General features: G+C 57.3%; 2 protein-coding genes across 7 annotated transcripts in view; both read right to left on the reverse strand.

The window, feature by feature from the left end:
- AP3S2 (adaptor related protein complex 3 subunit sigma 2) overlaps positions 1–394 on the reverse strand; it is a 57,752-nt gene extending 57,358 nt beyond the window's left edge. For 3 of the 4 annotated variants that reach the window (XM_008275342.4, XM_002721492.5, XM_008275343.4), the window contains exon 1: positions 226–384. In XM_008275342.4, coding sequence (XP_008273564.1) covers positions 226–294 — 69 coding nt within the window. In that variant the 5' untranslated portion in view covers positions 295–384. Of the gene's footprint in view, positions 1–225 lie in introns of all 4 variants that reach the window. The other variant, XM_051834275.2, reaches the window with a different exon arrangement.
- Positions 395–6,039: 5,645 nt separating this feature from the next.
- ARPIN (actin related protein 2/3 complex inhibitor) lies at positions 6,040–13,717 on the reverse strand. Of its 3 annotated transcripts, none has more exons than XM_008275338.4 (6): positions 13,463–13,717; positions 12,090–12,165; positions 10,039–10,171; positions 7,768–7,974; positions 7,251–7,414; positions 6,040–6,754 (listed from the first exon to the last, which is right to left on the reverse strand). In XM_008275338.4, the coding sequence occupies exons 1-6, from the start codon at positions 13,552–13,554 to the stop codon at positions 6,746–6,748; spliced, it is 681 nt and encodes a 226-aa protein (XP_008273560.2). In that variant the 5' UTR covers positions 13,555–13,717; the 3' UTR covers positions 6,040–6,745. The 3 variants fall into 3 exon arrangements, with proteins under 3 accessions (XP_008273560.2, XP_017193040.3, XP_008273559.3); XM_017337551.3 differs by having other exon boundaries at positions 11,997–12,165; positions 13,463–13,597; XM_008275337.4 differs by lacking the exon at positions 12,090–12,165 and having other exon boundaries at positions 13,463–13,672.
- Between the last annotated feature and the right edge of the window lie 786 nt (positions 13,718–14,503).

Genomic DNA, 14,503 nt, shown 5'->3' on the forward strand with positions numbered 1-14,503 from the left:
CGCCGGGGTCCCGAAAGGGTACAGAGGACAACAGGGCGGTGAGGCGGTGGCCTGCGGGCCGGACGTCGGCCCCTGCCCAAAGGACGCAAGGAGCTGAAGAGCGTGAGGGTCATGCGGGGCGCAGGAACCCGAAGTGGTCAACAAGCGGCGCGCAGAGAGGCCAAAGGGGGAGGGAAGAGGGCGCAGACGCCAGGAAGGGGCGTGGCGAAGCCGGGCCGCACTCACGAAACGCTGGTAGAAGCGGACCAGCCGTGGCTTTCCGTGGTTGTTGAAAACCAAAATTGCCTGAATCATCTTTGCGGACCATGCAACCCCCTCAGCACCTGCTGTTCCCAGAAAGCACCTCTTCCCGTCATAACACGGGCACTTCCGGTTGGTACGCGGCTAAGAGCCTCGCCCGGAAACTAGGCTCCGGCGCCCCGCAGTCCGAGCACTAAAGGGTCCGGGGCCCCCTGAGGCCCTGCAGAGGGCGGAGAGCTCGCCGGGGATGGGGCAGATGTGGACAGCAAGGAGCGAGACCGGATGGGACGCGAATCCGGATCCTGAGCCCCTCGTCCACACGGACCGCTGCATATCCAGAATCCTGGCCGGGGCGAAAAGCCGAGCACGTCGGAAAAGCAGATCCGGAGGCAGAAACGGCACCGTCCGCGTCGAATCCGCAGTCCTTTCCCGGGACGATCCGCTGAGTGTAGACCCCAGTTGGCGTGGCCATTCCTCGGCTAAGGAACGGTTAATTCGTGCTTCTTTCTCAGTGTTGCGCACAATGCTGCTGTGAATTAGGGTCGTCTCCAGGTGTAGGAGGGCTGCTGCCGGGGTAGCTGGTGAATGGGCGGATTCTGGGGTCTTTAATGCAGTTCCACGTGGAAGGCACTGCGGTCCCAAGTTGGGAAAGTTCTTGCTTTTTTCTGTTCGTGAGCTGGTGTATGTGAAGTGCAGCCCGTCCGTACACAGCGAATGGAGCTGCAGAGCTCTCTCCAGGGCTGTTTGGCAATATGTATTTAAAACACACACACACACACACACACACACTTTAAATATGTAAATTAGGCCCGGAGATTCCAGTTCTAGATTTTGTAATAAAATGGCTGAGGGTGTGTGAAAAGGTGCCTCAAGACACCCACCCCCTGCCCCCGGGTCGACGCTGTGGTGTAGCAGGTAAAGCCACTGCCTACAGTGCAGGCATCCCATAGGGCGCCGGTTCCAGTCCCGGCTGCTCTACTTCTGATCTAGCTCTCTGCTAATGGCCTGGGAAAAGCAGCAGAGGATGGCCCAGGTGCTTGGGCTCTTGCCACCCCCATGGGAGACCCAGAAGAAGATCCAGGCTCCTGGTTTTAGCCTAGTCCAGCCCTGGCTGTTGTTGCCATCTGTGGAGTGAACCAGCAGATGGAAGATCTCTGTCTCTCCCTTTCTCTCTGGAACTCTGCCTTTCAAATAAATTAATAAATAAATCTTTTAAAAAAAGTTTTAGGATAACTGGTTAGCACTTTGGAAATAGGCAAATTAGTTACATCATTTCATACCTACCCTTAAGTTATAGGCAGAGTTTAGTATAAAACCAAATAATAATCAAAATGGAAAACAAACATCTTAAAAGAGAATATATTTATTGTAGGAGCAATAAAAAATCACAAATAGAACATATACAATTAGAGAGATTCTAATTTTTGTAAGACAAATTTTTAAACATAGAAAATAGTTGTGGGGCCGACGCTGTGGCGTAGCAAGTAAAGCCACCCCCTGCAGTGTCAGCATCCCATATGGGCGTGAGTTCGAGTCCTGTCTGTTCCACTTCCCATCCAGCTCTCTGCTATGGCCTGGGAAAGCAGTAGAAGATGGCCCAAGTCCTTGGGCCCCTGTACCCTTGTGGAAGATCCAGAAGAAGCTTCTGGCTCATGGCTTCGGATAGGCCCAGCTACTGCCATTGTGGTCATTTGGGGAATGGATAGAAGACTTCCCTCTCTTTCTCTGACTTTCTTCTCCGATTCTGCCTTTCTTTTTTTCTTTCTTTCTTTTTTTAAGATTTTATTTATTTGAGAGGTAGCATTACAGACAGAGAAGGAAAGACAGAGAGGTCTTCCATCTGCTGGTTCACTCCAAAAATGACCATAAAGACCAGAGCTGGGCCAATCTGAAACCAGGAGCAAAGAGCTTCTTCCGGGTCTCCCACGTGGGTGCAGGGGCCTAAGGACTTGGGCCATCTTCCACTGTTTTCCCAGGCCATAGCAGAGAGCTGGATGGGAAGTGGAACAGCCGGGACTTGAAACAGCGTCCATATGGGATGCCAGCACTGCAGGTAGCAGCTTTACCCGCTACGCCACAGCACCGACCCCTGAAGTATTATTATTTCTAAATATTTGAGAGGCAGAGAGAGAGCTCCCCCCATGGCTTAGTTCACTCCCCAAATGCGGGGGCTGGGCTGGGATCAGAGCTGGCAGTGGGATCTCACAGGAGTGGCAGGTCCACTGCCACCGGGGTCTGCAGCAGCAGGAAGCTGGAGCCAAGAACGAAACCCAGGCGCTGACTCGGATGTGGGCGTCCAGACTGCGAGGCTGGGCATCCACTCCTAAAGCAGTAATGTTTACCTTAGCAGATACCATTTAAAAAATGTTTTCATCCCCAGTTCTGGCAAGGGTAGCTTGAAAATGGTTCTCTAACTACACTGCCGGTAATAACCCTTGGGGGAAGCAATCTGCCGAAAGAACAAGTACTTTACAAAAGATTCCAAAGCAATAACCCAGAAATATAGTGTTTGTGTGGGAGGGGAAAGTTGAGGGAACTATACATTTCGGCATTTTTTGAAACGTTAAATATATTAGCTAAATGGGGATCAACTTAAATATCTAACATTGAACTGTGCTAGAACTTTTCCATGACAGTCAATCTTAAAAATGATGGCTATAAAGACTATGTAGCAGCACGGGAAGAGATTATGTGACATTAACTATAAAAGTAGAATCAAGTTTTATGTATAGGCACAGCATTACAATCATGTACAGAAATTACACATTATTCAAAATATTACAAATTATGAACATAACAGTGAAAATATGGGTTCTTTTCCCCTTTAAATATATTTTTAGATCTTTTTAAAGGATTTACTTATTTATTTGAAAGAGTTACAGAGAGAGTGGGAGAGACAGAGAAAGAGAGTTTCTGTCCATTGGTTCACTCCCCAAAGAGCTGCAGTGGCCAGCGTTGGGCTGATCTGAAGCCAGGAGTCAGGAGCTTCTTCCAGGTCCCCCCGTGGGAGTAGGGGCCCAAGCATTTGAGTCATCTACTGCCTCCCCAGGCCACAGCAGAGAGCTATATCAGGAGAGGAGCAACCGGGACTTGAACCGCCGCCCATATGGGATGCCAGGGTTGCACATGGCAGTTTTACCCGCTGTGTACAACACTGGCCCCCTAAATGTGGCTTCTAAATGCATTATTTATGGAGATGAGTTTAATCCCTCAAATGTGTTTGCTGTACAAATGGGAGCTCAAGGATCTGCTTGGGTTCCTTTGGAGATCTGAATGACGTGTCCTGTTCCATCATTAGGCTTGGCGGTGGGAACCTTGGAGGAAGAATTCAGATCCAGGTGGAAAGGAAGAAAGGGGCCTCCCGACCACAGAGCTCCAGCCACACAGAGGAGGTGGGGACATGGACATGGCTTCCCTGGGACCAGGGCAGGCTCTCCAAAACTAGTGTCTCATGGCAGCTGTCCCACGAGATGCCCCTCACTGGGAGTTCTGTGGTCAGACAAATATGGCGCATACATAGCCATGTCCGTCTTGAAGAGTTTTGGTGCAGATTAGCCTATTGAAACTCCCAGGGTACCTGAGTTCCATTCCTGGCCCTGCTCCTGACTCCAGCTTCCTGCTAATGCAGACCTCTGGAGGCAGCAGCGATGGCTCAAATGATTAGGTTCTTGTCACCCCCACGGGAGACCTGGATAGAGTTCCTGGCCCCTGGCTTTGGCCTGGTTCAGCCTCAGCTGTTACAGGCATTTGGGGAAGTGAGCCAATGGCTGGGAGCTATGTCTCTATCTGTCTCTCTGTTGATCTGTCTCTCTGAAATAACCAATTAATTTTTTAAAAGCTCCAAGAAATCCCATAGAAGTGTTTGAGTTTTAACTTAACATTGTGCCAACAAACTGGATCATAAAAACACTACCACCACCACCTTCTGTTTCTAGCATTGATTAAGCCCCTGCAGAAACTCCTTCTAGCTACTCTGGAATACAGCCCAGAGCTGATAAGGAGGGAGCAGGCAGAGGAAGGAGGGTGTGACTGCGGCAGTGTCACGAGCTCTGTGAGTTGTGAGAGGGAATTTGAACTCTTCATCAAGGGCGTGATGGGGGCCAAGGTGTTTTCAGAAAACTGCCCTGGAGGTGGGGGGGCACTGGAAGCCGGGTGCAGCCCCTGCTCCTTCCTCAGCTCCCCACACGTGTCTACAGGTGCTCCGGCCCACTGGCCAGCCCCACCCTAACACCCAGCCATTTCTCGCCCACAAAGGAGCCACAGTACAACCAGGACCGTGGGCCTCCCATGTGCTGGGGAGCTGGGGACAGCTGTGCTCTCACAGGGACTCCTGTGCAGGGTGCCAGGGTGAGCCCTGTGAGCCCAGGCAGCCGCTGGGCCACAGCAGCTTCTCACCGCCCCCCCCATCCTACTCAGATGGAACAGGTGCCTCAGTCTCCCTGCCTGCCCAGCCTGGAGCCCAGCTCCTGTCCCCTTCTCCAGGGCGTGGATCTCTGCTCCCTTGCTTGCGGGCTACAGCCAGGTCTCTGCTGAGAACCTCCACACACCTGTGACCTGGGCATCATTCCCAACCCTTGCTCTCTCCTCACTTCCTTGGGGTCCTGACCCCCACCCCCCAGAATGCCCCTCAAGCCATTTTCTTCTTTCCATCAGCCCCCTGCAGGCTCACCTGGTCAACACCAGCGGTCTCCCCAGTGAGCTCTCCGTGGCCATGTGATCTCCAAAACCTACAGAGCAGACCGGGTCGCCCTCCATGGGCTTACTAGCTTCCCAGAAGTTAGGGTGAAGTCTCTGAATCCCAGTTCTGCCTGGAGATGGCATAAAACCCGACCTCCAGCCTCGGCTCCCACACACCTGCCCCACCCCGACCGCCGATCTCCCCCACAGTAGCCTTTGTCTTCCTGAATCCTATCCAAGACCCCCAGCCCTTTCTCTTGCTTCTCTGTGACACATGGGGCATCCTTGTCTGGAAGGGTGCTGTGCACACGGGACTGCGGTCCCCTTTAGCCACAGTGCATCGGGCAGCAGGATCCCCCACACTGGGGCCTCCATGCCCGGTCAGTAGCCCCAGTTACCCTCCTGCTCACTCATTTCCCTCAACACCCCCATAGCTGAGGCCCCGGCATGAGCTGCCTGGGAGCCAGCCCCATCCAGATGCTGGACACCAGTGAGGTGGCTCTGCCATCTCTGGCCCCTGTATCAAAGACCGCACTGCAGACGAGGGAAGCAGAGCACGTGCAAGGGGCATAAACCTGGCCTCTGGCTGCTCCGGATTTCCATCCTGGTTCTGCACCTGTGAGCAAGTTGCTGAGCCTCTTCCCAGCTCCTTTTTCTCTTTTTGTCGTATGCACAAGGAAGCAGACTGGTCCGGAGAGTTAAGAATGTGGGTCTTGAAATCTGACTGCCTGGGTTTAAATTCCTCTCTCCTCCACAGACCGCCCAGGGAGCCCAGCTGCAGCCCTATATAAAAAGTATGACAAGCGTACAGACCTCAGGGGATGGCTGTGACAAGGAAGACCTCGCGAGCGCCTAGCGCCAAGTACCAGCACCAGGAGCACTCGGCAGTCAGTGTGTTTAGCGATTACCATGGCCAGCACAGGAAGGGGCCTCGATAATTCCTAGGTCACCTCCATCTCCCCTTTCCCAAGTCACATGGGATCCACCTGCCACCAAGTCCCTAAAACACGTAGACGCCAACCCCAGATCCCTTCCCAGCGTGGGCACGCTCGTGACCAATGCTCGGGCCCGGGGGCGTGGCTTAGCTGCGAGGTTTCTGACCCCTGAAGCCGTGTGCAGAAATTGTTTTCTGAGGCTTTACTCGTGATAAAATGTTCTCAAGGTACAAAACAACTACAAAAGTGTTCTCCAAAATGTGGCCTTGGCAGAGTGAGCCTGGGCGAGGCAGACCAGCCAGCCACACCTGTGAACACCATCGGCCTCCCTGCCAACAGCATCCTCCAGGAACGTAGCCAGGGAGGCCCCGGAGACAGTCAGGGAAGGGAGAAAGAACCGGCACCCAAGGGCGAGGTGAACAGGGCAGCAGAGGCCATGGCACGGAGCACCAGGGAGGGGGAAGGAGTGGAAGGGAAGTAGGAGGCAACGAGGATGGAGCAGGGAGCCCCCCGACTCCTCTGAGCCACTCTGCATGTGGACATGGGACGCTCCCCAAGTCTGCACCAAGACCGAGTCCAGCTCCGCCGGGCAGCTCAAGGGGAAGTTGCCCTCCGCCTGCCCCCGAAGCAAGGCTGCCATCCTGGAAGGCTCGTCCTGAACATGGGCAGGAAGGACCCGCCGCGAGCCACAGCGAGGGCCCCACGGCCAATGTCACGGTCTTGGATTTGGTTTCAGCAGAGCCTGTTCAAGCAATAAGGCAAGGTGGCCGTCAGGAGGAACCAGGTAAGGCTCAGTGGGCTCCAGCTCCAGGTGGTGGTAGTGGATGGAAGACGTTCCCACTTGTGCTGTAGAAGGTGCTGGTGGGCTCAGGAGGTGTCTGTGTCCCGGTAACTCAGTCATCCTGGGAGAAATCCAAATAGTAAAGAGATGTGAACAGAGCATACATGGGGACTTCAAATGGTTTGGAGAAAACTGGAATTAAAAGGTAAGTCTAGGGGCCGGCGCTGTGGTGTAGCAGGTAAAGCCACCACCTGCAGTGCCGGCATCCCATATGGGCGCCAGTTCAAGTCCCACTGCTCCACTTCCAATCCAGCTCTCTGCTATGGCCTGGAAAAGCAGTAGAAGATAGCCCAATTCCCTGGGCCCCTGCAACTGCATGGGAGACCCGGAAGAAGCTCCTGGCTCCTGGCTTTGGATTGGCACATCTCCGGCCGTTGAAACTCACACATAGCGTTTCAATAATTTGCACTTCCATGAACTTTTTGAAGACCCTCATATACACGGATTTTAAATTGCTGGCACACCAATGAACGTATTTCAATGCCATTTTCCGTGGACATTTGAAGCGCCTTGTGCAACGGCACCAAGACCAGGCACACGGCTTGCTCTTGACCTACCCACTCCTCGTCTGCGGCTCCGTCTCCCTGCTCGCGGACCTCCGCTGTGGCCGCTTCTGAGGACTTCCGGGCCATGATGTTGTCTGTCCAGGAGGCGCCTGTCTTGCTGTCGCCAGCAAAGTTACACTTGGTCACTGTACCAGCCTCAAGTTTGGCTAATGACTCTGAGAGAAGAACAGACATTGATGGGTCCTCTCTGCTGATGGCAGACACACAGGGGCTGGGGGGGGCTGGGCCCAGACTGGTGGGGTCCCTAAAGCCCTGGGTGGGAACCCCCCCAAGGAGCTAGATGGAAGTGGCCACTCACAGGAGCCATGGGATTGGGTGGCATACCCAGGCTGCACGGCCCCAGGGCACTTGCCTAGGGTTTAATCCCAGGGGGTGGGTTGTGCCCCAGCAGAGGCCAGGCCCAACCTGCTAGGCTGAGCGCTCACAAGCTCTGGGCAGGAGGTGCAGGGGCAGCACAGAGGAGGCTGGGGGCCCTCGGAGGCCACCCAGCAATGTGGGGTCAGCTCACCCAGGAAGGGACCATCGCCCCGAGTCTTCAGCCGTACCCCGGCCCCCAGCTCCAGCTCCATGGCCTCCATCTCTGACTCAGGCATCCAGAACGCCACGGTCCCATCAGGGGCCAGGCTCTCCGTCAACGCCAGCAGCTGGGGCTTGTTCACCAGTGCCATCAGCTCCTCAGGCGTGAGCCTGTCGCTGTCCCCCTTGGCTTCCACCTCTGCGGGCACACAGGGTTGACATTGCCGCGTCAGCAACACCTGTGGGGGCCTGTGCACAGCCAGGGGAGGCTGGGTGCTTTGCACGCTCAATCACTCAGCACCCACATTCCGGCTCTCCAAGCTGTCTTCCTCCCGGGAGAATTTCTCAAACCAATCGAATCGCATTGTATCGCTTCCCTACTGACAGCCACTCAAGGAAGGGCTTCCTCAAAGCCTCCATGGGAGCTCAGCTCCTTCCGGCCCCTGCCCCTTGCATCACACACATCTGGTGGCCTGGATGGAACACCTGGGCTCATGTCTGGGCACACTGCCCTCCCCCCCCCCCCCGCCCCCGGGAACACAGGCTGGCTTCTGCTGATCTAGAAAGATCCAGCATGGGTGTTCCCACCTCCAGGGCTCCCCTGACTGAGCCTCCCACGCGCCAGCCCAGGTCTCCTCCACCAGCCTGGGACACCTCAAGTGCAGGACTGAGTGTCGTTCATCCCCGTCTGTGCCCAGCAAGGCCCAGGGCCCAGCAGCGGCTCACTGAGATGTTACGGGAATCAACGAGCAACCAACAGCATGAATGAATGAATGAATGAATGAAATGCCCAATTCCCCTTCAACCTCAAAGTCTTCTCACATGGCGGCAATCAGCAAAGAGGCCCTCCCTTCTACAGGGAAAGCTGGAAGAGGCCCCAGATCTTTGGCGAGCTGGAGAGGGTCTGGATGCAGAAATGTTGGATGCTGAAACCCAGTCCCTGACACAATGGTCTTCCTAAGGGGGACTTCAAGAGCAGGTCACCGAGGCAGAGTCTCAGGGATGGGACTGGCACGCTCATAAAATCAGTGACACAAGGCCGGCGCCGCGGCTCACTAGGCTAATCCTCCGCCTAGCGGCGCCGGCATACCGGGTTCTAGTCCCGGTCGGGGCGCCGGATTCTGTCCCGGTTGCCCCTCTTCCAGGCCAGCCCTCTGCTGTGGCCAGGGAGTGCAGTGGAGGATGGCCCAGGTGCTTGGGCCCTGCACCCCATGGGAGCCCAGGAAAAGCACCTGGCTCCTGGCTCCTGCCATCGGATCAGCGCGGTGCGCGGGCCGCAGCGCGCCGACCGTGGCGGCCATTGGAGGGTGAACCAACGGCAAAGGAAGACCTTTCTCTCTGTCTCTCTCTCTCACTGTCCACTCTGTCTGTCAAAAAAATAAAAATAAAATAAAATAAAAAAATCAGTGACACAGAAGCCAGTGCTGTGGCATCATGGGTTAAGCTGCCGTCTGCAGTGCCGGCATCCCATATGGGCACCAGTTCAATTCCTTGCTGCTCTACTTCTGATCAAGCTCCCTGCTAACGCACCTGGGAAAGCAGTGGAAAACGCCCCAAGTTCTTAGGCCTCTGCATGCAAGTGGGAGACCCAGAAAAAGCCCCTGGCTCCTGGCTTTGGTCTGGCCCAGCCCCGGCTCTTGTGGCCATTTGAGGAGTGAACCAGCGGATGGAAGATCTTTCTCTCCCTGTCTCTCTCTCTGTCTCTTCCTCTCTCTGTAAACTCTGCCTTTCAAATAAAATAAATCTCTTTTTAAAAAAAATCGGGTAAGGGAGCTGCCTTGCCCTTCAGCTATGGCAAGGAGACAGCAAGAAGGCACCATCTCTGAAGCAGACACTGAATCTGCCAGCACTTTGACCTTGAACTTCTCAGCTTCCACAACTGTGAGAGGCAAACCTGTGCTGTTTATAAATGACCAGCTAGCAGCACCGACAGACTAAGGCAGGGCCCAGGAGCCTAACAAGGACTTTGGTGATGAGACAGCAGCTGCTGGGGGCCTGGGCTGGGCTCTGCATGGAGGCGCTTGGAGCTCGCAGCCAAGGTTGCCAAGAGTTCTATGAGGCTGCAGGCAACGGCGGGAGTTGGGAGGGCCAGCCTGGATTACGGTGGGGCAGTGGGAGTCTCTCAGTGAATTTGGGGGGCAGCAAGGAGCAGTGGGGGCAGGGGCCCTGTGGCAGACACCAGCTTCGAAGCTGGGACCAAGAGGCACAGGGACAAAGGCAGGCTCCGCTGCGGAGCACTGGGGCAGAGGGGAAAGACACCTACTGTAGGACGACATGAGGAAGCCGGTGGTCACCTTCCTGGTGTCACTGAAGTTGGGCTCGATTTCCTTTCCCTTGGGGTCGAACTTACGGCGATGGATGCGACTGGGCCGGACGTACAGCACGTAGTAGCGCTCCTGCAGCCAGGCAGAGAGAGAGGGAAAGAGAGAGAGGGAGGGGCTGCTTCACCCTCTCCCTACCCCAACACATCCTGCAGGCCCTGACCACAGCCCGCACCCACCTCATCCTCTACCCTGGAATCCCACCTTAGCCCCCAAAGACATGCAGGTTGGGAAGATGCCTCCCACACACACTCAACTATTCCTTCATTCACCTGCTCACTGGACCTCAATGTCTCCACATGGCCAGAGACAGGTGTGTACAGTACCCCTGAACCCAGGCACCAAGGATCACACACACTGGTGGCATCACATGGGTGCCCCCAAAGTTTCAGATTTTGTACTTTTGGACCAGGGATGCTCAGTCTGTCCCGTGAAGTAGGAGTGGTTTCTGGGGAAAGGGTAGCCTCTCTGACAGGTGCAGCACCTGGGGCAAGTCACTCCTAGCCCCACCCCCACCCGAGTCTCAGTGTCCCCACGGGGGTGACACAACGTCTAGGTCAGGAACGGGATTACACGCAAGCACAGTGCAAAGCCTGGACTGTGCCGTCGACGCTGCTCGCCGGCTGCTCCGATCCAAGCAGCTGATACCACTTCCTGGGAGGAGGAGGAAGGGTGGGATTCGCCTGTGGAGTGGAGGAGGAAGTGCAAAGCCCGGGACAGCACAGGCCAAGGCCACGTGCAGGTTTGGGCAGTGCAGTGCCCTTGGAGGCTCCGGGGCAGCTTGGGCTGGGAGAGCCGGTAGGACCGGTTTGAGTGGAGCCTGGTGCTGGCATCTGGAGTTGGGAGTTATCTGGTAGACAAGAAGGAATCCTGGAAGGCTTCTGGGCAGCAGTGAGAGCCTTGGAGATGCCAGCGGGCCAGGGCTGAGCTTCGGGGGCAGCCGGGGCAGGAGGGCGGGTGTGAGGCTTTGCTGGCAGAGGCTGAAGGTCCACCACAGGCGAGTGGAGGTGAGAGCAGGAAGGGAGGGGAGGGGAAGACAGGGAAGGGGCTTGGCATTGCCCACCTGGGCTGGGAGGAAGAGGGGACAGCGGGGTGGCAGTTGGGTGGCCGGGAGGAACCAGCAACCCAGAGCAAGCAAGGTGGGTGAGAGCGCGGCCTGTCCACCAGGGCAGCCCCGGATGGTTGTTGTGCCCCCCTGCTGAGCTGTGTGCCAAGGAGGCAAGGGTACAAGCAGCCTAGCCTCGTCTGGCACGGGGGTCAACAGTGAGCTGGAGCTGAGGCTGCTCCCGCGGGCGTGGGAGACCGACCAGCAGGCAGCCCCTGGGGAGGGCCTGCGGTAGAGCCCGGGTTCATAGAGGGAAACAGCCAGCCAGCACATCAGAGTGCGGTGTTTGGAAGGGCAGTGGACGGCAGGTCTCACGCTCAGAAGAGACAAAGCAAACACGCGGGGACTTCTACAAGCTCCAGGAAAACACAGAACTCCAGGACAAGTGCGCTGGGTGCAAAAAAGTGCTGAAATCCATACGTGGGTTTTCCATTATCCGCATTTTCCAGGGCCGTTTACGAATGGGTTTCAGGGGCTTTTTACACCAAAATAAAGTTATTTAATTCCTGTTCCATGTCCATCAAAAATAGATAACTAGCAAAAGGCACAGTCAGGTCTGTGTTAGGAGGCTGAGAGGGCAAAGGGACAGGCAGGGGCGTGAGACTGACGGCCCAGCGGGTGTCTGCGAGGCAGCCTTCACACACACGTGGGTCAGGGCCTGGTCCGCTGCCTTCCCACCTGGGCCCAGGCCCTTCTGGCTGGAATCTAGGCTCCTGCACCCATCTGCCGCTCAGCCCAGCCCAGCCCTGCGGTTCCCTATCCAGCCGGTGGCCCAGCTTGGGCTTCCGTTCCTACCCACGCTAGGAGTCCACCAGGAAGGAGCAGAGCCCAGCACAAGGAGACGCCCAGGGAGTGAAGACGGAAAAGCCACTGAGGACACAGCCTCACCTTGCTGCCACGGGCATCCGAGATGCAGTGCCGAGACACATCCAGCAGCTGTCCCTCCAAGAGGACGCCGCTGCCCCTGGTGAGGAGAGGAAAGATGGGACGCCGGCTATGGCAGTGCCCTGGAAACAGCTTCCGCTGAGTCCGCCGGCCCAGGTCAGGGCCTGCACCAGACACGGCAGGCCACGGGGGCCCCGTCCCTCCAAGGGTCTCAAAGCCTGGGGCGGTGCCCAGAGCACAGCAGGAACCTTGCCAGACGGCCCTGAAACCCAGCTCTGGCCCCTCCTGCAGGGCTGCTGGGAGTTACTGTAACTGCAGCCTCAGTGTTCCTCATCTACAAAATGGGGAGAACACAGCCGCCTCTCGCTGCTCCTCCAGGGACGAGCTGAGAATGTACATTCAGACGTGCTTACTCCATAGAAAGGGTTTTATCTTTGTTTCACCAGATGTGGGGGAAGAGGTCTAAGCTGCTGTATGCGCTCTCCCCTTTCCACCTGTGTGAAACCACTTTGTCTTTACAGCCACGCGGTCACCAGCCCACGGAAGACGAACAGGAGTGGGAAGAGGAAAAGGGGCTCTCTCCTCCCTGCCGCATCCACCCTGTGAGGGGTGGCTATCAGGCAGGGCGCTCGCTGCCTATCCCCGGAGCCCTTTGTTAGTGGGTTAATTAAGAACTTAATCCAATTGTGGCCTCTGAAGGTGGGGCCCTGGGCAGCTGGTTTCCCAAGGGGGAACCACACGGCTACAGGGGGAGGGGATGCTGTGCCCCCCTCTGCACCCTTCCACCGTCACACACCAGTTTCACGGGGGCCCTGGCAAAACTCAGAGCCCAGATAACACACACACACACACACACACACACCCCGGAAATTCTATTTTTTTTCCCAAGAACATCAGCTGACAAAGCCTGTGTACACTCGAGGTGTGCAATGGGTCAGTGCTGTCTACCACGTTCAGTGTGACGAACTGGCTCATCTTACAGCTGCCCTGGGTACCCTGTAACTCCCCCACTCCCCCCAGCCCCAGTTCCCGGGGACTCCCACTGCCTCTCTGCTTCTCAGTTCCACTGCTCCAGATGGCCCCTGGAAGCGGGATCATCGGGATTTCTGTCTTCTCTGCGTCTCACTTATTTCACTTCGCACGAATCCTCCCTGCTCCTAACTGCCAAGGGGCGGTCCCTCCCTGCTTCCCGGCTCCCTGGCTCTCCAGCAGGTCCTGCCCTCGCCGGCCGCTGTGCAAAGGCCCGGGGGTGCCCAGCAGCCGGTCGGGGACCCGCAGCCAGCGCCGCCCCGGGAGCCCCGCGTTGGGGTCGGGATCCTCTGCCCAAGGACCCGCAGCCCCGAGCTCCCGGCCCGGCTCCCGCCGGCGGGGCCTACCCCTGGTGGGCGGCGGGCTCCCAGGCGCCGGGCAGCCGCGCGCTGCGCACCGCCTTGTTCCGCAGGGCGCTGTCGTGGTAGATGCGGCTCATCGTGCCCTCTGTGAGCCGGCGCTCGGAAGCACCCGGAGGCCGCCGAGACCCGCACCCGCCGAGACCCGCACCGGCCAGCAGGTCCCGGAACGGCGCCGCCCGGCCCCGGGCGTTCCCGGACGGATTTAAAGGGGCCGAGCCGCATTCCTGCTCGCCAGACCTTGCTCTCAGCGGGGTGGGCCTAGCGCGGGGGTGGGGAAGACCCGCGGCAGGGGATGCCGGGGAGGCGGGGCTGTGAGCTTCTCTTTTCTCTCCCTCCTTCCTTGTGCCGAGAGGGAGACCCCTGCCCCAGCACATGCACGAGGGAGCAAATGAGCCCCCGAGGGTCGCTCTTGGTGTCAGCTCTGAGTAGTGGACATGACGGCCCTTAGCGTGATCAGCACAGAAGCTTCTCGCTTCTTAGGCCCTGTCCGCGACCCCACCGTGGCTAAGGGAGGAATCCCCCAGCCGCGGGAGCCTGGGCAGGTCCTGCACCCTCTCTGAGCCGCGGCTTGGTCCTCTGTGTAATGGGGTCAGTGTCACAGATTAATGGGCGCACACTCTCCTGAACTTGGCCTTGCCCTCGGGCAGGAACCCTTCTGCAACTCTGCAACAGCCCCTCCCCCCATGCCTTTTGCCCACCCGTGTCACTTCCTGCAGGTGAGGTTTCCAAGTCTGGGGGCAGGGGTCTTTGTACCAGGCCTTGGGGCAGGTGGTCTCTCTGGGGTGGGGGTGGGGGTGGGGGCGTTCAGAAGGGGAGGTGGCCAGACAGAGATGGGGGAGGTCCAGGGAGGCGCCTGCCTCAGCGCACCTCCACCTGCCTGGGCCCTGGGCACTCCCGCCATTAGTATTTGTTTATGTTTTATTTTTTTAAAGATTAATTTGGGCTGACTCACTAGGCTAATCCTCTGCCTGCGGCGCCAGCACACCGGGTTCTAGTCCCCATTGGGGAGTCGGAGTCTGTCCCGGC

This window comes from Oryctolagus cuniculus, chromosome 12 (genome assembly GCF_964237555.1).
Source record: "Oryctolagus cuniculus chromosome 12, mOryCun1.1, whole genome shotgun sequence".
Lineage (NCBI taxonomy): Eukaryota > Metazoa > Chordata > Mammalia > Lagomorpha > Leporidae > Oryctolagus > Oryctolagus cuniculus.

Bases quoted from the DNA above. Each gene is read 5' to 3' on its own strand.
- ARPIN (XM_017337551.3), bottom strand. From the start codon at position 13,554: ATGAGCCGCATCTACCACGACAGCGCCCTGCGGAACAAGGCGGTGCGC. The intron at 10,172-11,996 runs GTAGGAACGGAA...GCCTGGCTGCAG, and splicing joins CTGGTGGACTCCTAGCGTGG to GAGCGCTACTACGTGCTGTA. The intron at 7,975-10,038 runs GTAGGTGTCTTT...GTGTGCCCGCAG, and splicing joins CTTCCTCATGTCGTCCTACA to AGGTGGAAGCCAAGGGGGAC.